The sequence below is a fragment of the Oncorhynchus gorbuscha genome, unplaced genomic scaffold, assembly GCF_021184085.1.
Source record: "Oncorhynchus gorbuscha isolate QuinsamMale2020 ecotype Even-year unplaced genomic scaffold, OgorEven_v1.0 Un_scaffold_541, whole genome shotgun sequence".
NCBI classification, from domain to species: domain Eukaryota; kingdom Metazoa; phylum Chordata; class Actinopteri; order Salmoniformes; family Salmonidae; genus Oncorhynchus; species Oncorhynchus gorbuscha.
In genome coordinates this window covers 340,001-363,830 of record NW_025745368.1, presented here as the reverse complement: position 1 = coordinate 363,830, position 23,830 = coordinate 340,001, and the positions used below count along the sequence as shown (strand labels likewise).

Below are 23,830 nucleotides of genomic sequence, written 5' to 3'. Positions count from 1 at the left end.
TCAGTATGACTACATGTCAGTATGACTACATGTCAGCGTGACTACATGTCAGCGTGACTACATGTCAGCGTGACTACATGTCAATGTGACTACATGTCAGTATGACTACATGTCAGCGTGACTACATGTCAGCGTGACTACATGTCAATGTGACTACATGTCAGTATGACTACATGTCAGCATGACTACATATCAGCATGACTACATGTCAGTATGACTACATGTCAGTATGACTACATGTCAGTATGACTACATGTCAGTATGACTACATGTCAGTATGACTACATGTCAGTATGACTACATATCAGCATGACTACAAGTCTTCCAGGAAGATAGAAATACGACATGTAGTATGTATTTCCATGTTGTTTACTTACGATGAAAAAATAACCTATCAATAACAATTAAAACCATTTCAAAAACAAATAGATTTGACATCAGGGGGAGGACAGGAAGATGTAAATATGACAATATTATTAGTAGTCATAACAACAAGCATTGTGATGCTGAACATCTGAGGCCTGACTAGAACAGCAGCAGTATTCCGTGGAAATATCCTGTCAGGTTCAGAGAGGTCAACACACATCACGTCTTCAGTAGAAATAACAGAGAGGTCAACACACATCACGTCTTCAGCAGAAATAATAGACAGGTCAACACACATTCACGTCTTCAGCAGAAATAACAGAGAGGTCAACTCAGAGCATATGCACACAAGCAAAAAGTGTACATGCATGTGACTCACCTTTGGGAGGTTGATGGGTTCCTGGTACTGTGACAGGCGTCCAATGGAGGGCAGGCCAAAGGACTTGTAGGGGTCCTGGAGAAGGAGAAACATGCTTTATAACAGGTTATAACTGCCTAATTAAACCTCTCCATAACCTCTATAACACACAGGAAGTGTCCAGCAGACAGCGGGGACCCAGAAAGCGCTTCGTAGAGAGAAGTGACACATTCACAAGGCAGCAGAAGGGTTGACCGGCTTCACTCTACGGTACAGAGCAGAACAAGTGTTCAGTGAAGCCCACCTCAGCGTAGACTCTGCTCTCTATAGCCCAGCCATTGATGGGGATGTCTTCCTGTTTGTGTAGCAGAGGGAAACCCTTGGCCACACGGATCATCTGCTGCACCAGGTCCAGACCAGTGATGCATTCTGTGATTGGGTGCTCCACCTGAAGGGGGCAAAGGTCAGCGGTCGGATCAACCACTCAGAGAGGAGGACTGGGTTGGTTACAGGAAGTCACTTGGCTCAAGTGTCACAGAAAAACACACACAGAGACTAAACTATGTCTTTCTTCCCATCGCCCCACCTGAAGGCGAGTGTTCATCTCCAGGAAGTAGAAGTTCTTGTTAGAGTCCACCAAGAACTCTACGGTCCCGGCAGAGGAGTACTGGACTGCTTTAGCCAGCTGTACCGCTTGCTCCCCCATCGCACGACGTGTCTCTGGGTCCAGGAACGTACTGCAGAGAGGAGGACAGAAATCACATAACTTTACAACCCAAGACATTTATTTCATGTAACCTTTATTTAACTAGTCAGTTGAGAACAAATTCTTATTTACAATGACCACCTATAAAGGGCCAAACCCGGTCGACGCTGGGCCAATTGTGCGCCGCCTTATGGGACTCCCAATCACGCCCGGATGTGATGCAGCCTGGATTCGAACCAGGGACTGCAGTGACGCCTCTTGCACTGAGATGCAGTGTCTTAGACCGCTGCGCCACTCGGGAGCCCACCTGGGACTTACACCAATGAATAAGTTAAAGGTGAAAACATTGACCCCTGACCTTGGAGCCTCCTCCACCACCTTCTGGTTCCTCCTCTGGATAGAACACTCCCTCTCGTTCAGCCACAGAGCATTACCATGCTTATCAGCCAGGACCTGGATCTCAATGTGTCTGGGGTTGTCGACAAACTTCTCTATCAGCAGACGGTCGTCTCCGAAACTAGACGCAGCCTCCTGTGAGGACAAACGAAAACCTTCCCTGGGAAAGACAGAATGGAAACGGTTTATTCAGGTCTAATTAAATGTCTTAATAAAGTCTAGAAATATCTTAATGCCATTTACTACACAGTGTAGAGACGTATAAATTATTGTATAATTTTAAATGCTTTTATTATATTTGAATTGCATTTATTATAGTAATAACGAATGTCACCTGGTCTCATCATCGTTCCAGGCGATCCTCATGCCTTTCCCCCCTCCTCCTGCTGAGGCCTTGATCATCACCGGGTAGCCTGATCAACAACACAATATGACCCTGGTAGCCTGATCAACAAGACAATATGACCCTGGTAGCCTGATCAACAAGACAATATGACCCTGGTAGCCTGATCAACAAGACAATATGACCCTGGTAGCCTGATCAACAACACAATATGACCCTGGTAGCCTGATCAACAAGACAATATGACCCGGGTAGCCTGATCAACAACACAATATGACCCTGGTAGCCTGATCAACAAGACAATATGACCCGGGTAGCCTGATCAACAACACAATATGACCCGGGTAGCCTCATCAACAACACAATATGACCCGGGTAGCCTGATCAAAAACACAATATGACCCTGGTAGCCTGATCAACAACACAATATGACCCTGGTAGCCTGATCAACAACACAATATGACCCGGGTAGCCTGATCAACAACACAATATGACCCGGGTAGCCTGATCAACAAGACAATATGACCCGGGTAGCCTGATCAACAAGACAATATGACCCGGGTAGCCTGATCAACAAGACAATATGACCCGGGTAGCCTGATCAACAAGACAATAAGACCCTGGTAGCCTGATCAACAAGACAATATGACCCTGGTAGCCTGATCAACAACACAATATGACCCTGGTAGCCTGATCAACAAGACAATATGACCCGGGTAGCCTGATCAACAACACAATATGAAAATTCTACATGGAGGCCAGGCAAATCTTTTTTAAATTAATTCATGTAATTTTGATTCACTTACCGATCTCTCCTGCAATCTTCACAGCGTCCTCCACGTTCTGAGACAGAAGACAGAGTTGTAAGTTCCACTAACCACCAGCAGAGGGAGGGCTCACCCTCATCTCCTCAACCATCCCTTTGGTCCTCTGCGTCTCCCCGCCCGCCTGCCTGCGTCTCCCCGCCCGCCTGCCTGCGTCTCCCCGCCCGCCTGCCTGCGTCTCCCCGCCCGCCTGCCTGCGTCTCCCCGCCCGCCTGCCTGAGTCTCCCCGCCCGCCTGCCTGCGTCTCCCCGCCCGCCTGTCTGCGTCTCCCCGCCTGTCTGTCTTCCTGTGTTTCCCTGTTTGTCTGTGTCTCCCTGCCTGTCTCCCTGCCCGTCTCCCTGCCTGTCTGTCTGTGTCTCCCTGCCTGCCTGTCTGTGTCTCCCTGCCTGCCTGTCTGTGTCTCCCTGCCTGCCTGTCTGTGTCTCCCTGCCTGCCTGTCTGTGTCTCCCTGCCTGCCTGTCTGTGTCTCCCTGCCTGCCTGTCTGTGTCTCCCTGCCTGCCTGTCTGTGTCTCCCTGCCTGCCTGTCTCCCTGCCTGCCTGCCTGTCTCCCTGCCTGCCTGCCTGTCTCCCTGTCTGTGTGTCCGTGCCTGCCCGTCTCCCTGTCTCCCGAGTCTCCCTGCCTGCCTGTGTCTCCCTGTCTGTGTGTCCGTGCCTGCCCGTCTCCCTGTCTCCCGAGTCTCCCTGCCTGCCTGTGTCTCCCTGTCTGTGTGTCCGTGCCTGCCCGTCTCCCTGTCTCCCGAGTCTCCCTGCCTGCCTGTGTCTCCCTGTCTGTGTGTCCGTGCCTGCCCGTCTCCCTGTCTCCCGAGTCTCCCTGCCTGCCTGTGTCTCCCTGTCTGTGTGTCCGTGCCTGCCCGTCTCCCTGTCTCCCGAGTCTCCCTGCCTGCCTGTGTCTCCTGTCTGTGTGTCCGTGCCTGCCCGTCTCCCTGTCTCCCGAGTCTCCCTGCCTGCCTGTGTCTCCCTGTCTGTGTGTCCGTGCCTGCCTGCCTCCCTGTCTCCCGAGTCTCCCTGCCTGCCTGTGTCTCCCTGTCTGTGTGTCCGTGCCTGCCTGTCTCCCTGTCTCCCGAGTCTCCCTGCCTGCCTGTGTCTCCTGTCTGTGTGTCCGTGCCTGCCCGTCTCCCCTGTCTCCCGAGTCTCCCTGCCTGCCTGTGTCTCCCTGTCTGTGTCCGTGCCTGCCTGTCTCCCTGTCTCCCGAGTCTCCCTGCCTGCCTGTGTCTCCCTGTCTGTGTGTCCGTGCCTGCCTGTCTCCCTGTCTCCCGAGTCTCCCTGCCTGCCTGTGTCTCCCTGTCTGTGTGTCCGTGCCTGCCCGTCTCCCTGTCTCCCGAGTCTCCCTGCCTGCCTGTGTCTCCCTGTCTGTGTGTCCGTGCCTGCCCGTCTCCCTGTCTCCCGAGTCTCCCTGCCTGCCTGTGTCTCCTGTCTGTGTGTCCGTGCCTGCCCGTCTCCCTGTCTCCCGAGTCTCCCTGCCTGCCTGTGTCTCCCTGTCTGTGTGTCCGTGCCTGCCCGTCTCCCTGTCTCCCGAGTCTCCCTGCCTGCCTGTGTCTCCCGCCGTGCCTGCCTGCCTGTCTGTCTGTCTCCCGAGTCTGTCTCCCGAGTCTGTCTCCCTGTCTGTGTCACCGTGACTGCACGTCTCCCTGTCTGTGTCTCCCGCCGTGCCTGCCCGCCTGTCTGTCTGTCTCCCTGCCCGCCTGTCTGTCTGTCTCCCTGCCCGTCTGTCTGTCTGTCTGTCTCCCTGCCCGTCTGTCTGTCTGTCTGTCTCCCTGCCCGTCTGTCTGTCTGTCTGTCTCCCTGCCCGTCTGTCTGTCTGTCTGTCTCCCTGCCCGTCTGTCTGTCTGTCTGTCTCCCTGCCCGTCTGTCTGTCTGTCTGTCTCCCTGCCCGTCTGTCTGTCTGTCTGTCTCCCTGCCCGTCTGTCTGTCTGTCTGTCTCCCTGCCCGTCTGTCTGTCTGTCTGTCTCCCTGCCCGTCTGTCTGTCTGTCTGTGTCTCCCTGCCCGTCTGTCTGTCTGTCTGTCTCCCTGCCCGTCTGTCTGTCTGTCTGTCTCCCTGCCCGTCTGTCTGTCTGTCTGTCTCCCTGCCCGTCTGTCTGTCTGTCTCCCTGCCCGTCTGTCTGTCTGTCTCCCTGCCCGTCTGTCTGTCTGTCTCCCTGCCCGTCTGTCTGTCTGTCTCCCTGCCCTGCCTGTCTGTCTGTCTCCCTGCCCGTCTGTCTGTCTGTCTCCCTGCCCGTCTGTCTGTCTGTCTCCCTCTGTCTGTCTGTCTGTCTGTCTCCCTGCCCGTCTGTCTGTCTGTCTCCCTGCCCGTCTGTCTGTCTGTCTCCCTGCCCGTCTGTCTGTCTGTCTCCCTGCCCGTCTGTCTGTCTGTCTCCCTGCCCGTCTGTCTGTCTGTCTCCCTGCCCGTCTGTCTGTCTGTCTCCCTGCCCGTCTGTCTGTCTGTCTCCCTGCCCGTCTGTCTGTCTGTCTCCCTGCCCGTCTGTCTGTCTGTCTCCCTGCCCGTCTGTCTGTCTGTCTCCCTGCCCGTCTGTCTGTCTGTCTCCCTGCCCGTCTGTCTGTCTGTCTCCCTGCCTGCCTGTCTGTCTGTCTGTCTCCTGCCCGTCTGTCTGTCTGTCTCCCTGCCCGCCTGTCTGTCTGTCTCCCTGCCCGCCTGTCTGTCTGTCTCCCTGCCCGTCTGTCTGTCTGTCTCCCTGCCCGTCTGTCTGTCTGTCTCCCTGCCCGCCTGTCTGTCTGTCTCCCTGCCCGTCTGTCTGTCTGTCTCCCCTGCCTGCCCGTCTGTCTGTCTGTCTCCCTGCCTGCCTGTGTCTGTCTGTCTGTCTCCCTGCCCGTCTGTCTGTCTGTCTCCCTGCCCGTCTGTCTGTCTGTCTCCCTGCCCCTGCGTCTGTCTGTCTGTCTCCCTGCCCGTCTGTCTGTCTGTCTCCCTGCCCGTCTGTCTGTCTGTCTCCCTGCCCGTCTGTCTGTCTCCCTGCCCGCCTGTCTGTCTCCCTGCCCGCCTGTCTGTCTCCCTGCCCGTCTGTCTGTCTCCCTGCCTGTCTGTCTGTCTCCCTGCCTGTCTGTCTGTGTGTCCGTGCCTGCCCGTCTCCCTGTCTCCCGAGTCTCCCTGCCTGCGTCTCCCTGTCTGTGTCTCCCGCCGTGCCTGTCTGCCCGTCTCCCTGCCAGTCTGTCTGTCCGTCTGTCTGTCCACCTGCCTGCCTGTCTGTCTGTCCGCCTGCCTGCCTGTCTGCCTGTCCGCCTGCCTGCCTGTCTGCCTGTCCGCCTGCCTTCCTGTCTCCGTCTGTCTCCGTCTGTCTCCGTCTGTCTCCGTCTGTCTCCGTCTGTCTCCGTCTGTCTCCGTCTGTCTCCGTCTGTCTCCGTCTGTCTCCGTCTGTCTCCGTCTGTCTCCGTCTGTCTCCGTCTCCCTGTCTGTGTCTCCGTGACTGTCCGTCTCCCTGTCTGTGTCTCCGTGACTGCCCGTCTCCCTGTCTGTGTCTCCGTGACTGCCCGTCTCCCTGTCTGTGTCTCCGTGACTGCCCGTCTCCCTGTCTGTGTCTCCGTGACTGCCCGTCTCCCTGTCTGTGTCTCCGTGACTGCCCCTCCCTGTCTGTGTCTCCGTGACTGCCCGTCTCCCTGTCTGTGTCTCCGTGACTGCCCGTCTCCCTGTCTGCGTCTCCGTGACTGCCCGTCTCCCTGTCTGTGTCTCCCTGCTTGCCCGTCTGTCTGTCTGCCCGTCTGCCTCTCTGCCCGTCTGTCCGTCTCCCTGTCTGTCCGTCTGTCTCCCTGTCTGTCCGTCTGCCTGCCTGTCTGCCTGCCTGTCTCCCTGCCTGTCTCCCTGCCTGTCTGCCTGCCTGTCTCCCTGCCTGCCTGCCTGCCTGCCTGCCTGCCTGTCTGCCTGCCTGCCTGCCTGCCTGCCTGCCTGCCTGCCTGCCTGCCTGCCTGTCTGCCTGCCTGTCTGTCTGTCTGTCTGTCTGTCCCATCAATCATGCCCTGGCAGCATAGGTAGAAGAGATCACCCCATCAGAGCTGTTGTTGCCCCCCTGGCCTGTGACAGCTACATGACAACAACCATCTTTATCTATTTATCTACTAGCCATCAGCAGGCGTAGTGTTAAACATGGCCCACACAGCTCTATTAGGACCATCACTGTATACAGAGGAGAGGGGAAGAGCAGGAGAGGAGAGAGAGAGACAGAGAGACAGAGAGACAGAGAGACAGAGAGACAGAGAGACAGAGAGACAGAGAGACAGAGAGACAGAGAGACAGAGAGACAGAGAGACAGAGAGACAGAGAGACAGAGAGACAGAGAGACAGAGAGACAGAGAGACAGAGAGACAGAGAGACAGAGAGACAGAGAGAGAGAGACAGAGAGAGAGACAGAGAGAGAGAGAGAGAGAAAGACAGAGAGAGAGAGAGAGAGAGAGAGAGAGAGGGTAGAGGAGAGAGAGAGAGAGAGAGAGAGAGGGTAGAGGAGAGAGAGAGAGAGAGAGAGAGAGAGAGAGAGAGGTGAGAGGGTAGAGGAGAGAGAGAGAGAGAGAGAGGTGGGAGAAGAGAGAGAGAGCAGGAGAGAGAGGAGAAAGAGAGAAAGAAGAAGAGAGAGAGAGAGAGAGACAGAGAGAGAGAGAGACAGAGAGAAGAGACAGAGAGAGAGGGGGTAGAGACAGAGAGAGAGAGAGACAGAGAGACAGAAATGACAGAGAGAATGAGAGACAGAGACCAGAGACAGAGAGAGACAGAGATCCAGTTTGAGAGACAGAGATCCTAGAGAGAGAAAGAGAGTTGCCAGGACAGACCATGAGACAGACAGAGACAGAGACAGAGACAGAGAGAGAGAGAGAGAGAGAGGAGAGAGAGATCTTGTCGCCCAGGCATGGATGGCGTGAGAGAGAGAGAGGAGAGAACAGACGTCTGAGAGAGAGAGAGAGAGAGAGATATCGATCTTGAGAGAGAGAGAGAGAGAGAGAGAGAGAGAGAGAGAGAGAGAGAGAGAGACCACATCAGAGAACAACCATACACTGGAACCACTGAGACAGACAATCACACCTGGGACAGTAGAGATCTGATACCTATACCAACCTACATAATGACCAGACCTGGGTCAGTATAGAGAGACCTGACCAGACCTGGAGTCAGATAGAGAGAGACCTGAGAGACCTGGAGAGAGAGAGATGCAGAGACCAGACCTGAGACAGAGAGAGAGCTGATAGAGAGACCTGGGTCAGTATAGAGATGCTACCTATACCAACCTACATAATGAATAGACCTGGGTCAGTAGAGATCTGCTACCTGAACAGACCTGGGTCAGAGAGAGAGAGAGATGATCTATACAGAGAGATAATGAATAGACCTGGGACAGAGAGACAGATACCTGAACAGAGAGACAGAGAGAGAGAGCTAGAGACAGACCTACATAATGAGAGAGACAGAGAGACAGATAGAGAGAGATGCTACCTAGACCAACCTACAGAATGACCAGACCTGAGAGATGCTAGAGACTAGAGAGAGAGACCTAGATAAGACCAGACCTGGGTCAGTATAGAGATGCTAGAGAGAGAGAGACCTGGGTCAGAGAGATGAGAGAGAGAATGACAGAGAGAGAGACAGAGAGAGAGACAGAGACAGAATGAGAGACCTGGGAGAGTATAGATCTGAGAACAGACCTGAGAGAGAGAGAGAGAACCTAGATAGAGACCAGACCTGGGTCAGTATAGAGAGAGACCTAGACCAACCTACATAATGAGAGACCTGGGTCAGGAGAGAGAGATGAGGAGAATAAAGATGGAGGGAAACAAATGCCTGTGTGTAGAATGAGGGATACATGAAGACCAGATCTGAGTGGTACTGTTAAATGTAGATCCAGTTTGATTTATTGCCAGGATGATCCAAGCTTGCAGAAAGTTGTTGCCAGGACAACCATGTTGACAGTATAGCTCACCTCGATACCCCGTCGAACCCAGGGATGACGTTGACATTGGCTGCCTTGGCAAGGAGCTTGCTCTCGATCTTGTCTACCATGGCATGGATGGCAACCGGTCCTATGAACACCACGTCTTCGGCAGCCTGCAGGAGACCAACAACAACATCACCACATCAGAGAACAACCATACACTGGAACCACTGAGACAGACAATCACACCTGGGTCAGTATAGATCTGCTACCTGAACAGACCTGGGTCAGTATAGAGCTGCTACCTATACCAACCTACATAATGACCAGACCTGGGTCAGTATAGAGATGCTACCTATACCAACCTACATAATGAATAGACCTGGGTCAGTATAGAGATGCTACCTATACCAACCTACATAATGACTAGACCTGGGTCAGTATAGATCTTCTACCTATACCAACCTACATAATGACTAGACCTGGGTCAGTATAGAGCTGCTACCTATACCAACCTACATAATGACTAGACCTGGGTCAGTATAGATCTTCGACCTATACCAACCTACATAATGACTAGACCTGGGTCAGTATAGAGATGCTACCTATACCAACCTACATAATGACTAGACCTGGGTCAGTATAGAGATGCTACCTATACCAACCTACATAATGACTAGACCTGGGTCAGTATAGAGCTGCTAGCTATACCAACCTACATAATGACTAGACCTGGGTCAGTATAGAGCTGCTACCTGAACAGACCTGGGTCAGTATAGAGCTGCTACCTATACCAACCTACATAATGAACAGACCTGGGTCAGTATAGAGACGCTACCTATACCAACCTACATAATGAACAGACCTGGGTCAGTATAGAGCTGCTACCTGAACAGACCTGGGTCAGTATAGAGCTGCTACCTATACCAACCTACATAATGACTAGACCTGGGTCAGTATAGAGCTGCTACCTATACCAACCTACATAATGACTAGACCTGGGTCAGTATAGAGATGCTACCTGACTAGACCTGGGTCAGTATAGAGCTGCTACCTATACCAACCTACATAATGACTAGACCTGGGTCAGTATAGATCTGCTACCTGAACAGACCTGGGTCAGTATAGAGCTGCTACCTATACCAACCTACATAATGAACAGACCTGGGTCAGTATAGAGCTGCTACCTATACCAACCTACATAATGACTAGACCTGGGTCAGTATAGAGCTGCTACCTATACCAACCTACATAATGAATAGACCTGGGTCAGTATAGAGCTGCTACCTATACCAACCTACATAATGACTAGACCTGGGTCAGTATAGAGACGCTACCTATATCAACCTACATAATGACTAGACCTGGGTCAGTATAGAGACGCTACCTATACCAACCTACATAATGAATAGACCTGGGTCAGTATAGAGCTGCTACCTATACCAACCTACATAATGACTAGACCTGGGTCAGTATAGAGACGCTACCTATACCAACCTACATAATGACTAGACCTGGGTCAGTATAGAGATGCTACCTATACCAACCTACATAATGAATAGACCTGGGTCAGTATAGAGCTGCTACCTAAACCAACCTACATAATGAACAGACCTGGGTCAGTATAGAGCTGCTACCTGAACAGACCTGGGTCAGTATAGAGATGCTACCTATACCAACCTACATAATGACTAGACCTGGGTCAGTATAGAGCTCCTACCTGAACAGACCTGGGTCAGTATAGAGCTGCTACCTATACCAACCTACATAATGACTAGACCTGGGTCAGTATAGAGATGCTACCTATACCAACCTACATAATGAACAGACCTGGGTCAGTATAGAGCTGCTACCTATACCAACCTACATAATGAACAGACCTGGGTCAGTATAGAGCTGCTACCTATACCAACCTACATAATGAACAGACCTGGGTCAGTATAGAGACGCTACCTATACCAACCTACATAATGAACAGACCTGGGTCAGTATAGAGCTGCTACCTGAACAGACCTGGGTCAGTATAGAGACGCTACCTATACCAACCTACATAATGAACAGACCTGGGTCAGTATAGAGACGCTACCTATACCAACCTACATAATGAACAGACCTGGGTCAGTATAGAGCTGCTACCTGAACAGACCTGGGTCAGTATAGAGCTGCTACCTATACCAACCTACATAATGAACAGACCTGGGTCAGTATAGAGCTGCTACCTATACCAACCTACATAATGAACAGACCTGGGTCAGTATAGAGCTGCTACCTATACCAACCTACATAATGAACAGACCTGGGTCAGTATAGAGCTGCTACCTATACCAACCTACATAATGAATAGACCTGGGTCAGTATAGAGCTGCTACCTATACCAACCTACATAATGAACAGACCTGGGTCAGTATAGAGACGCTACCTATACCAACCTACATAATGACTAGACCTGGGTCAGTATAGAGCTGCTACCTGAACAGACCTGGGTCAGTATAGATCTGCTACCTATACCAACCTACATAATGAACAGACCTGGGTCAGTATAGAGCTGCTACCTGAACAGACCTGGGTCTATTCATTATGTATTCACAGACATTTCTTGTCAGTCAAAACAGTGCCGTCTTGGGAACTCAACACAAACCCCTTCAGGCTGTAATAGTTGAGGCCTCGTCTACCGATGTCACATCTACCCCCCTACATTACCCACTAGCCCTGGAAACATGACCGTACTTAAGGCTTATAAAACAGGGAAAGAAAGAGGGACGGGAAGAGGGGCGCTTGTTCTCTCTCTCTCCCGTTGTCTTTGTGTTGTATAGAGCCCGTTGGATATTGCTTCCTGCCTGACACACAGTGGCAGAGCCTCAGGGCCCATCGTCAGGCCTACAGCTGGGCAGTAATGCTGTGGCCCAAATGCCAACCTATTCCCTATGAAGTGCATCACCTTTGACTGGGCTCTGGTCAAAAATAGTGCACTATATAGGGAATTGGGTTCCATTTGGGTCATAGCTTAAGGGCCTGTTATTAGTATGGAGATTCACCCTCAATGACTCCCAATTCAGCACCATTAAAGTGAATGGGCCCTGGTTCCCATAGCATGACACACAGGACAAAGGCAGAGAAGGAGAAGAGGGGGACTCGACCCAGAGATAATGCTGCTGTTTGTAAATAATAATCTTAGCTGAGAGGGACAAAGAGAAGAGTGGTGAAGAGAGAAAACAGATTAACAAAAACCCTACTTTAGTGAAATGATTTAAATTTGACACAAAAATGTACCTTCATTCTCATTTCATCAGTAGGCTTCCTTGTTAGACTTTGACTTGGTTGTAGAGATCACTGTTTGAACAATATATACAACTCCTCCATCTTGGCTCCGGATCACTGTTTGAACAATATATACAACTCCTCCATCTTGGCTCCGGATCACTGTTCGAACAATATATACAACTCCTCCATCTTGGCTCCGGATCACTGTTCGAACAATATATACAACTCCTCCATCTTGGCTCCAGATCACTGTTTGAACAATATATACAACTCCTCCATCTTGGCTCCAGATCACTGTTTGAACAATATATACAACTCCTCCATCTTGGCTCCAGATCACTGTTTGAATCAATATATACAACTCCTCCATCTTGGCTCCAGATCACTGTTTGAACAATATATACAACTCCTCCATCTTGGCTCCAGATCACTGTTTGAACAATATATACAACTCCTCCATCTTGGCTCCAGATCACTGTTTGAACAATATATACAGCGCTTTAGGAAAGTATTCATACCCCTCTGCATGTTGTGTTACAGCCTGAATTCTAAATGGATTAACATCTACACACATTATCCTGTAATGACAAAGTGAAAACATGTTTTTCAAATGTTTTGATAATTTCTTGAAATACAAAAACAAGTATTGACTCACACCCCTGAGTCAATACTTGCAGAAGCAACTTTGGCAGTGATTACAGTTGTGAGTCTTTCTGGGTAAGTCTATAAGAGCTCTAAATTCTTCAAGCTCTGCCAAGTTGGTTGTTGATCATGGCTAGGCAGCCATTTTCAAGTCTAGCAATAGATTTTCAAGCTGACTGAAGGTGTGTGAGTCAGGAACATTCAATGTCTTCTTGGTAAGCAACTCCTGTGTAGATTTGGCCTTGTGTTTTCGGTTATTGTCCTGCTGAAAGGTGAATTAGTCTCCCAGTGTCTGGTGGAAAGCAGACTGAACCAGGTTTTCCTCTACTGTGACTGTGCTTAGCTGTATTCTGTTGATTTTCTCCCCCCAAAAAAACTGTAGTCCTTGCCGATGACAAGCATACCCATAACATGATGTAGCCACCACCACGCTTGAAAATATGAAGAGTGGTACTCCGTAATGTATTGGATTTGTCCCAAACATTCATTTTTTGCTGTTTTACTTTAGTGCCTTATTGCAAACAGGATACACGTTTCAGAATATGTATTTTGTACAGGTGCTCTTTTCACTCTGTCATTTAGGTTAATAATGTTGATCCATCATCAGTTCTCCTGTCACAACCATTAAACTCTGCTTTAAAGTCACCATTGACCTCATGAGCAGTTTCCTTCCTCTCCAGCAACTGAGTTAGAAAGGATGCCTGTATCTTTGTAGTGACACCATGCATATTGTAATTATTAACTTCACCATGCTGAAAGGAATATTTAATGTCTTATTTGTTTTACCCATCTACCAATAGGTGCTCTTCTTTGTGAGGCATTGGAAAACCTCCCTGGTCTTTGTGGTTGAATCTGTGTTTGAAATTCTTTGCTCGACTGAAGGGACCTGACAGATAATTGTATGAGTATGGGTACAGAGATGAGGTACACACTACTATTGCACACAGAGTCCATGCAACTTATTATGGGACACATTTTTACTCTAGTACTTATTTAGGCTTGCCATAACAAAGGGGTTGATTACTTATTGTGTCAAGACATTTAATCTTAATTTTTATTATTATTATTTTTTAAATAACCTACTTTGACATTATGGGGAATTGTGTGAAGGCCAGTGACACACACTTTCAATGTAAAAATCAATTTTAAATTCAGGCTGGAACAACAAAACATGGAAAAAGTCAAGGGGTGTGAATAATTTCTGAAGGCACTAAGTATTCACAGCTGAGTCAATACTTTGTAGAAGCACCTTTGGTTTGGATTACAGTTTTAAGTCGTCTTGGGGGATGTCTGGATCAGCTTTGCCTTGCAGATTTGGATCAGCTTCTTCCTTGCAGATTTTCTCAAGCTTTGTTAAGTTAAATGGGGAGTGTCGGGGAACAGCAATCTTCAAGTCTTTCCACAGATTTTCAATGGGATTCAAGTCTGGGCTTCTGCTGGGCCACTCAAGGACTTTCATTATCTAGTTCTAAAGCCATTCCAGTGTTGCTTTGGCTGTATGCTTGGGGTCATTGTCCTGCTGGAACATAAATCTTCGCCCCAGTCTAAGGTTGTTTGCACTCTGAAGCAGGTTTTCATCAAGGATGTGCTTGTATTTGTTCCCCTCTATCCTTACCAGTCTCCCAGTCCCTGCAGCTGAAAAGCATCATCATAGCATGATGCTGTCACCACCATGCTTCACCATAGGGATGAAGTTAGATGGGTGATGAGCTGTGCCTGGTTCTCTCCTGACAGCGCTTTGCATTCAGACCAAAGAGTTACATTTCATTCTGATCGGATCACCGAACCTTTTGCCTCATGCTCTGTCTTTCACAGGCCTTTATGCAAACTCCAGGCGTGCTGTCAAGTGCCTTTTTCTCAAAAGTGGCTTCGGTCTGACCACTCTCCCATAAAGCTCAGATCGGTGAAGTTCTGTAAAGACGATTGTCCTTCTGGCAAGTTCTCCCATCTCGGCCAAGGATCACCCACTCTGAAACTAACTGCAGCTCTTTGTTAAGTGTTGGTCATTTCAGTCGCTGTAGTAGCTGACGTGTATAGTGTCGAGTCATCCGCATACATAGAAACTCTGGCTTTACTCAAAGTAAGTGGCATGTCGTTAGTAAAAAAAAAAAAAAAAAAAAAAGCAAGCTGCCTAAACAGCTTCCCTGGGGAATTCCTGATTCCATTTGGATTATGTTTGAGAGGCTTCCATTAAAGAACACGCTCTCTGTTCTGTTAGACAGGTAACCCTTTATCCACAAGGGGGTGTAAAGCCATTACACACATGTTTTACCAGCAGCAGACTATGATCGATAATGTCAAAAGCTGCAGTGAAGTCTAACAAGACAGCCCCCACAACCATTTTATCACACATTTCTCTCAGTCAGTTGTGTCAGTGCTGTGCTTGTTTAGTGTCTTTCCCTATAAGAGTGCTGAAAGTCTGTTGTCAATTTGTTTACCGTGAAATAGCATTATATTTGGTCAAACAATTTTCCCCAGAAGTTTACTAAAGGTTGGTAACAGGCTGATTGGCCGGCTATTTGAGCCTGTAAAGCTTTACTATTCTTGGGTAGCGGAATGACTTCAGCTTCCCTCCGGGCCTGAGGGGACACACTTTCTAGTAGGCTTAAAATGGAGATGTGACAAATAAGAGAGGCAATATCGTCTGCATTTACCCTCAGTCATTTTCCAACCAGATTGTCAGACCCCGTTGGGACACACAATAATTTGTCAGACCCCACAATAAATTTTCACCTCCTCCACACCGAATTCAAAAGTACATTTCTTGTCTTTCATTATTTGGTCACATATACTTAGATGTGTAGTGTCAGCCAGTGTTGCTGGCATGTCATCCCTAATGTTGCTTATCTTGTCAATAAAAACATCCTTAAAGTAGTTTGCAATATCAGTGGGCTTTGTGACGAGCGAGCCATCTGGTTCAATGAATGATAGAGCCGAGTTGGCTTTCCCCCCCCAAATTGTAATTTAAAGTGCCCCAAAACTTTTTACGATCATTCATCTTTGTTTCACAGTATAGTTTCTTTTTATTTAGTTTAGTCACATGATTTCTTAACTTGCAGTACGGTTGCCAATCAGTTGGGCTGCCAGACTTATGTGCCATACCTTTCACCTCATCCCTCTCAACCCATACAAATGTTCAATTCCTCATCAATCCAAGGAGATTTAACAGTTTTTACAGTCATTTCTTAATGGGTTTGTGCTTATTACTAACTGGAATAAGTAGTTTCATAAATGTGTCAAGTGCAGCATCTGGTTGCTCCTCATTACACACCACATACCAGCAGCATCTGGTTGCTCCTCATTACACACCAGACCAGCAGCGTCTGGTTGCTCCTCATTACACACCAGACCAGCAGCATCTGGTTGCTCCTCATTACACCACAGACCAGCAGCATCTGGTTGCTCCTCATTACACACCAGACCAGCAGCATCTGGTTGCTCCTCATTACACACCAGACCAGCAGCATCTGGTTGCTCCTCATTTACACACCAGACCAGCAGCATCTGGTTGCTCCTCATTACACACCAGACCAGCAGCATCTGGTTGCTCCTCATTACACACCAGACCAGCAGCATCTGGTTGCTCCTCATTACACACCAGACCAGCAGCATCTGGTTGCTCCTCATTACACACCAGACCAGCAGCATCTGGTTGCTCCTCATTACACACCAGACCAGCAGCATCTGGTTGCTCCTCATTACACACCAGACCAGCAGCATCTGGTTGCTCCTCATTACACACCAGACCAGCAGCATCTGGTTGCTCCTCATTACACACCAGACCAGCAGCATCTGGTTGCTCCTCATTACACACCAGACCAGCAGCATCTGGTTGCTCCTCATTACACACCAGACCAGCAGCATCTGGTTGCTCCTCATTACACACCAGACCAGCAGCATCTGGTTGCTCCTCATTACACACCAGACCAGCAGCATCTGGTTGCTCCTCATTACACACCAGACCAGCAGCATCTGGTTGCTCCTCATTTACACACCAGACCAGCAGCATCTGGTTACTCCTCATTACACACCACAGACCAGCAGCATCTGGTTGCTCCTCATTACACACCACAGACCAGCAGCATCTGGTTGCTCCTCATTACACACCAGACCAGCAGATATGATTTACCTCATCAACATATGAATCACTACACAACTTACAGTATGACCTCTTATACACTGTATCAGACCCAGCCTTTGGAACTGTGGTTTTCCCAGATAAGGCTGTTACATTGTGATCACTACATCCCATGGATTTAGATACTGCTTTCAAGCCCATTTCTGCAGCGTTAGTAAAGATTTGATCAATACATGTTGATGATTTAATTCCTGGAGTGTTTGTAACAACCCTGGTAGGTTGACTGATAACCTGAACCAGGTTGCAGACACTGGGTACAGTTTGACGTCGCAGACACTGGGTACAGTTTGACGTCGCAGACACTGGGTACAGTTTGACGTCGCAGACACTGGGTACAGTTTGACGTCGCAGACACTGGGTACAGTTTGACGTCGCAGACACTGGGTACAGTTTGACGTCGCAGACACTGGGTACAGTTTGACGTCGCAGACACTGGGTACAGTTTGACGTCGCAGACACTGGGTACAGTTTGACGTTGCAGACACTGGGTACAGTTTGACGTCGCAGACACTGGGTACAGTTTGACGTTGCAGACACTGGGTACAGTTTGAAGTTGCAGACACTGGTTACAGTTTTACGTCGCAGACACTGGGTACAGTTTGAAGTTGCAGACACTGGGTACAGTTTGAAGTTGCAGACACTGGTTACAGTTTTACGTCGCAGACACTGGGTACAGTTTGAAGTCGCAGACACTGGTTACAGTTTGAAGTGTTTTCTTGAGTGGGCAGCTTGATGAGAGCCAATCAATATTTAAATCACCCAGACAATATACTTCTCTGTTGATATCACATTATCAAGTAGTTCACACATTATCCAGATAGTGACTGTTCGCACTAGATGGTCTATAGCAGCTTCCCACCAGAAAGGGCTTCAGGTGAGGCAGATGAACCTGTAGCCATATCACTTCAATAGTATATAACATTACATTGTCTCTAAGCTTTACAGGAACATGGTTCTGAATATAGACCACATCACTGCCTCCGTTGGAATTTCTGTCTTTCCTGTAGATGTCATAACCATGTATTGCTACCACTGTAAGAACGGTATTATCTAAGTGAGTTTCAAAGATTGTAACATTTTATATTCTGACTATCAAGTTATAGACTTCCTGGACCTTGTTTTAGTCTTTGCATGTTAATATGGGCTATTTCTATTTCTTAGCACTTTCCTGGGTTGCGAGATTGACAAACTTCCCAGTAAAGCGTTAAAAACAGAGGTAGACTTCCTCATGTTATTTACATTGGAGCTGATAGTGCAGGGTGAGCTGCAGAAAGTGGGCTTCCTTACTAGGACACCACCTCAGTGATAACAGTGTAACTCTGGTTCATAGGCTCATGATTACTGCTTACAATAGCTGTAGGATTAACAGAAGTATTCGGGGTAATTAGGGGTACATAAACTAAATGACTTCCATTGTGTTTGCCAATGCCCCTTGGATCATGTACATTTGATGCAGCATTATGACGACTCATTGTCACACTGGTAGGGATTAACTGAGCTGGTCTTGGATCATTGACCAGTCATTGTTTCAACGCAGACTTGAAACGCCTGGACGGAGTCCAGGAGCCAAGATGATTTGGATGGACTCTGTCATTCCTGTAGAGTATCTTCTGTTACCAGAAGGTGCCAAAGTTATCAATAAAAGTGACTCCAGCAGAGCTACAGTAGTCTGAGCTACAGTAGTCTACAGTAGTCTGAGCTACAGTAGTCTACAGTAGTCTGAGCTACAGTAATCTACAGTAGTCTGAGCTACAGTAATCTACAGTAGTCTACAGAGCTACAGTAATCTACAGTAGTCTACAGAGCTACAGTAATCTACAGTAGTCTACAGAGCTACAGTAATCTACAGTAGTCTACAGAGCTACAGTAATCTACAGAGCTACAGTAGTCTACAGAGCTACAGTAATCTACAGTAGTCTACAGAGCTACAGTAATCTACAGTAGTCTACAGAGCTACAGTAATCTACAGTAGTCTACAGAGCTACAGTAATCTACAGAGCTACAGTAATCTACAGTAGTCTACAGAGCTACAGTAGTCTACAGAGCTACAGTAGTCTACAGAGCTACAGTAGTCTACAGAGCTACAGTAGTCTACAGAGCTACAGTAATCTACAGTAGTCTACAGAGCTACAGTAATCTAATCTACAGTAGTCTACAGAGCTACAGTAGTCTACAGAGCTACAGTAATCTACAGAGCTACAGTAATCTACAGAGCTACAGTAATCTACAGTAGTCTACAGAGCTACAGTAATCTACAGTAGTCTACAGTAGTCTACAGAGCTACAGTAATCTACAGAGCTACAGTAATCTACAGAGCTACAGTAATCTACAGTAGTCTACAGAGCTACAGTAATCTTTGTAGTCTACAGAGCTACAGTAATCTTTGTAGTCTACAGTAGTCTACAGTAGTCTACAGTAGTCTACAGTAGTCTACAGAGCTACAGTAATCTACAGTAGTCTACAGAGCTACAGTAATCTACAGTAGTCTACAGAGCTACAGTAATCTACAGTAGTCTACAGTAATCTACAGTAGTCTACAGAGCTACAGTAATCTACAGTAGTCTACAGAGCTACAGTAATCTACAGAGCTACAGTAATCTACAGTAATCTACAGTAGTCTACAGAGCTACAGTAATCTACAGTAGTCTACAGAGCTACAGTAATCTACAGAGCTACAGTCATCTACAGTAATCTACAGTAGTCTACAGTAGTCTACTGTAATCTACAGTAGTCTACAGAGCTACCGTAATCTACAGAGCTACAGTAATCTACAGAGCTACAGTAATCTACAGTAATCTACAGAGCTACAGTAATCTACAGTAGTCTACAGAGCTACAGTAATCTACAGAGCTACAGTAATCTACAGTAGTCTACAGTAGTCTACAGAGCTACAGTAGTCTACAGAGCTACAGTAATCTACAGTAATCTACAGTAATCTACAGTAGTCTACAGTAATCTACAGTAGTCTACAGAGCTACAGTAGTCTACAGAGCTACAGTAGTCTACAGTAGTCTACAGAGCTACAGTAGTCTACAGAGCTACAGTAGTCTACAGAGCTACAGTAGTCTACAGAGCTACAGTAATCTACAGAGCTACAGTAATCTACAGTAGTCTACAGAGCTACAGTAATCTACAGTAGTCTACAGAGCTACAGTAATCTACAGTAGTCTACAGAGCTACAGTAATCTACAGTAGTCTACAGAGCTACAGTAATCTACAGTAGTCTACAGAGCTACAGTAATCTACAGTAGTCTACAGAGCTACAGTAATCTACAGTAGTCTACAGAGCTACAGTAATCTACAGTAGTCTACAGAGCTACAGTAATCTACAGTAGTCTACAGAGCTACAGTAATCTACAGTAGTCTACAGAGCTACAGTAATCTACAGTAGTCTACAGAGCTACAGTAATCTACAGTAGTCTACAGAGCTACAGTAATCTACATCATCCTCTAAATCAGTGTTTCCCAACTCGGTCCTGGGGCCCCTCCCCGGGTGCACGTTATAGTTCGTTACGCTGATTCCAATAACCAACTCCTCATCAAGCGTTGATTATTACCAAACGTTCACCCAGGGGGGTGAACGTTCACGCAGGACAGAGTTGAGGAAACCCTGCTCTAAATGAAGACACAATGACGAACATCCATCCTCCCTCCTCTGGTGCCATGTTGTGACATTTCACTATTTACATCACAATAAAACCTGGCTGAGCCTTTTCAGCCCTGCCTCATCCTCTCACGTCCAAACGGCTGTTCTTAACACACTGGTGAGCGGAGCACCACACGCCATTCTGCCAGGCGCAAACAACTGAGTCTCCAACAATAAGAGGAGGTGTAATCCGACCCCTGAGTTAAGTGGGTGCACGTGTCCTAGAGCGCTCAACACAAGTGTGAAATGCTTGTGTTCGTCTGCAAAAGTCCCAAAATAATTACACATTTATTTTGAAACGGGGGGGGAGATCCATTGACACATTGAGGGACAATACATTCTACTATACTCCATCCATCCCCCGTATCCCTCCAGCTCTATTCAGCCTGAGGTTCTTTCTCATGCTAACAGGACCCTTACCCTAATCCCCCCCGGCTTTACCCCGAGCCCAGAGGCATACGGACCTTGCCCCCCTCACCCCCAGAGGGTTTTGCAAAGCGTAAATCTGGCACTAACTATTCACCCACTGTTACAGGAGGGGGGAGGTCCTTTGAGTTGCTAATGTAATGACATCTCCATTTCCACAGCAGGCTCCCATAAGGCAGCGGACGGCCCACTCACATACCGAGCAAGAGCCTTGCTCCAGGGCAACACACTAGGACACTGGGCATTGTGGTTGATCCAAATAATGGGATCGGCGGCAGGGTAGCCTAGTGGTTAGAGTGTAGAGGCGGCAGGGTAGCCTAGTGGTTAGAGTGTAGAGGCGGCAGGGTAGCCTAGTGGTTAGAGTGTAGAGGCGGCAGGGTAGCCTAGTGGTTAGAGTGTAGAGGCGGCAGGGTAGCCTAGTGGTTAGAGTGTAGAGGCGGCAGGGTAGCCTAGTGGTTAGAGTGTAGAGGCGGCAGGGTAGCCTAGTGGTTAGAGTGTAGAGGCGGCAGGGTAGCCTAGTGGTTAGAGTGTAGAGGCGGCAGGGTAGCCTAGTGGTTAGAGTGTAGAGGCGGCAGGGTAGCCTAGTGGTTAGAGTGTAGAGGCGGCAGGGTAGCCTAGTGGTTAGAGTGTAGAGGCGGCAGGGTAGCCTAGTGGTTAGAGTGTAGAGGCGGCAGGGTAGCCTAGTGGTTAGAGTGTAGAGGCGGCAGGGTAGCCTAGTGGTTAGAGTGTAGAGGCGGCAGGGTAGCCTAGTGGTTAGAGTGTAGAGGCGGCAGGGGAGCCTAGTGGTTAGAGTAGAGGCGGCAGGGTAGCCTAGTGGTTAGAGTGTAGAGGCGGCAGGGTAGCCTAGTGGTTAGAGTGTAGAGGCGGCAGGGGAGCCTAGTGGTTAGAGTGGTAGAGGCGGCAGGGGAGCCTAGTGGTTAGAGTGTAGAGGCGGCAGGGTAGCCTAGTGGTTAGAGTGTTAGCCTAGTGGTTAGAGGTAGAGGCGGCAGGGTAGCCTAGTGGTTAGAGTGTAGAGGCGGCAGGGTAGCCTAGTGGTTAGAGTGTAGAGGCGGCAGGGTAGCCTAGTGGTTAGAGTGTAGAGGCGGCAGGGTAGCCTAGTGGTTAGAGTGTAGAGGCGGCAGGGTAGCCTAGTGGTTAGAGTGTAGAGGCGGCAGGGGAGCCTAGTGGTTAGAGTGTAGAGGCGGCAGGGTAGCCTAGTGGTTAGAGTGTAGAGGCGGCAGGGTAGCCTAGTGGTTAGAGTGTAGAGGCGGCAGGGTAGCCTAGTGGTTAGAGTGTAGAGGCGGCAGGGTAGCCTAGTGGTTAGAGTGTAGAGGCGGCAGGGTAGCCTAGTGGTTAGAGTGTAGAGGCGGCAGGGTAGCCTAGTGGTTAGAGTGTAGAGGCGGCAGGGTAGCCTAGTGGTTAGAGTGAGGCGGCAGGGTAGCCTAGTGGTTAGAGCGGCAGGGTAGCCTAGTGGTTAGAGTGTAGAGGCGGCAGGGTAGCCTAGTGGTTAGAGCGTTGGACTAGTAACCGAAAGGTTGCAAGTTCGAATCCCCGAGCAGACAAGGTACAAAATCTGTCGTTCTGCCCTTGAACAGGCAGTTAACCCACTGTTCCTAGGCCGTCATTGAAAATAAGAATGTGTTCTTAACTGACTTGCCTAGTTAATTAAAAAGGTTAAAAAAAAAAAAAATTGTTGGGGTACGACATCTTTTAGTTCCAATGAAGGAAAATATGCCGTTTACCTGTGGGATTAGCTTCAATGTACTACGGCCTTCAGGTGCCTTGCATGATACACCACAACAGAGAGGGGAAAGGATCCCTAGTAAGTAGTACAACTGAATGTATTCAATGGGAGGGAGAGATGTCAGGGTTGTTTTAGGACATTGAATGATGGTGGGAGAGGGACTTAGTTCACCATGAGGTAAATATGCATGTTGTTATTTACCTGTGGAACTAGGTGAGTTATAGATTTGCCGTGCCAACACAGCCTTGCATAACGGCATGGTTCGATGTGTCATCAGCTAAACGTCAGAGAGGTCTTGAATTTTTCTATTTTTTTATTAAATTTTTTATTTAAGTTGTCAAGTCTTGTGTCTGTCTGCAGGACATTGGGGCCATGTGATGTGGAGGTATAACTGAGAAAACATTTTCCTTTAAGTAAATGACTTAAAAATAATTTTGAAAGATGTTACATTTTCTTATCATGAAGTGAGTCTTTTGGCGTCTGTGTGTTAAGTTTTCATATCAGGTTTTCACCCGGAGAATCACACCCTTAATAAAATTAACTTCGGGGGGTTCCGAAGCCTGTTGATAAGGGAAACAGAGAGGTGTGTGTGTGTGTGTGTGTTCCCAACAGTTGTAAATCCCAGCACAACTCACCAGTCTCTTGGCAAACTCTTTATTTTCAGACAGAAAGCCGTAGCCTGGATGCACCTTCAGAGACAGAAGAGAAAAGGTCTCAAAACACATCAGCAAACACAACCGTGTGTGTGTTCAAATGTTGGTGTGTGTGTGTGTTCAAATGTTGGTGCGTGTGTGTGTGTTCAAATGTTGGTGCGTGTGTTTGAAAGTTGGTGTGTGTGTTTGTTTGAAAGTTGTGTGTGTGTGTGTGTGTTTGAAAGTTGATGTGTGTGTGTGTGTGTGTGTGTGTTTGAAAGTTGATGTGTGTGTGTGTGTGTGTTTGAAAGTTGATGTGTGTGTGTGTGTGTGTGTGTTTGAAAGTTGATGTGTGTGTGTGTGTGTGTGTGTTTGAAAGTTGATGTGTGTGTGTGTGTGTGTTTGAAAGTTGATATGTGTGTGTGTGTGTGTGAAAGTGTTGATATGTGTGTGTGTTTGAAAGTTGATATGTGTGTGTGTGTTTGAAAGTTGATGTGTGTGTGTGTGTGTGTTTGAAAGTTGATGTG

At 48.2% G+C, this 23,830-nt stretch overlaps 2 protein-coding genes across 2 annotated transcripts in view; both read right to left on the bottom strand.

Moving 5' to 3' along the window:
• Positions 1-3,042, bottom strand: part of LOC124018542 (propionyl-CoA carboxylase alpha chain, mitochondrial-like) — a 28,613-nt gene extending 25,571 nt beyond the window's left edge. The window contains exons 1-6 of the mRNA XM_046333875.1: positions 2,976-3,042; positions 2,161-2,239; positions 1,789-1,986; positions 1,311-1,461; positions 1,029-1,172; positions 746-820 (exon numbers count right to left, since the gene is read on the bottom strand). Of these exons, the coding sequence (XP_046189831.1) occupies positions 746-820; positions 1,029-1,172; positions 1,311-1,461; positions 1,789-1,986; positions 2,161-2,228 (636 nt within the window). The 5' untranslated portion in view covers positions 2,229-2,239; positions 2,976-3,042. The remainder of the gene's footprint in view (positions 1-745; positions 821-1,028; positions 1,173-1,310; positions 1,462-1,788; positions 1,987-2,160; positions 2,240-2,975) is intronic.
• Positions 3,043-8,879: 5,837 nt separating this feature from the next.
• Positions 8,880-23,830, bottom strand: part of LOC124018531 (propionyl-CoA carboxylase alpha chain, mitochondrial-like) — a 32,612-nt gene continuing 17,661 nt past the window's right edge. The window contains exons 6-7 of the mRNA XM_046333864.1: positions 23,307-23,360; positions 8,880-9,008 (exon numbers count right to left, since the gene is read on the bottom strand). Coding sequence (XP_046189820.1) covers positions 8,880-9,008; positions 23,307-23,360 — 183 coding nt within the window. The remainder of the gene's footprint in view (positions 9,009-23,306; positions 23,361-23,830) is intronic.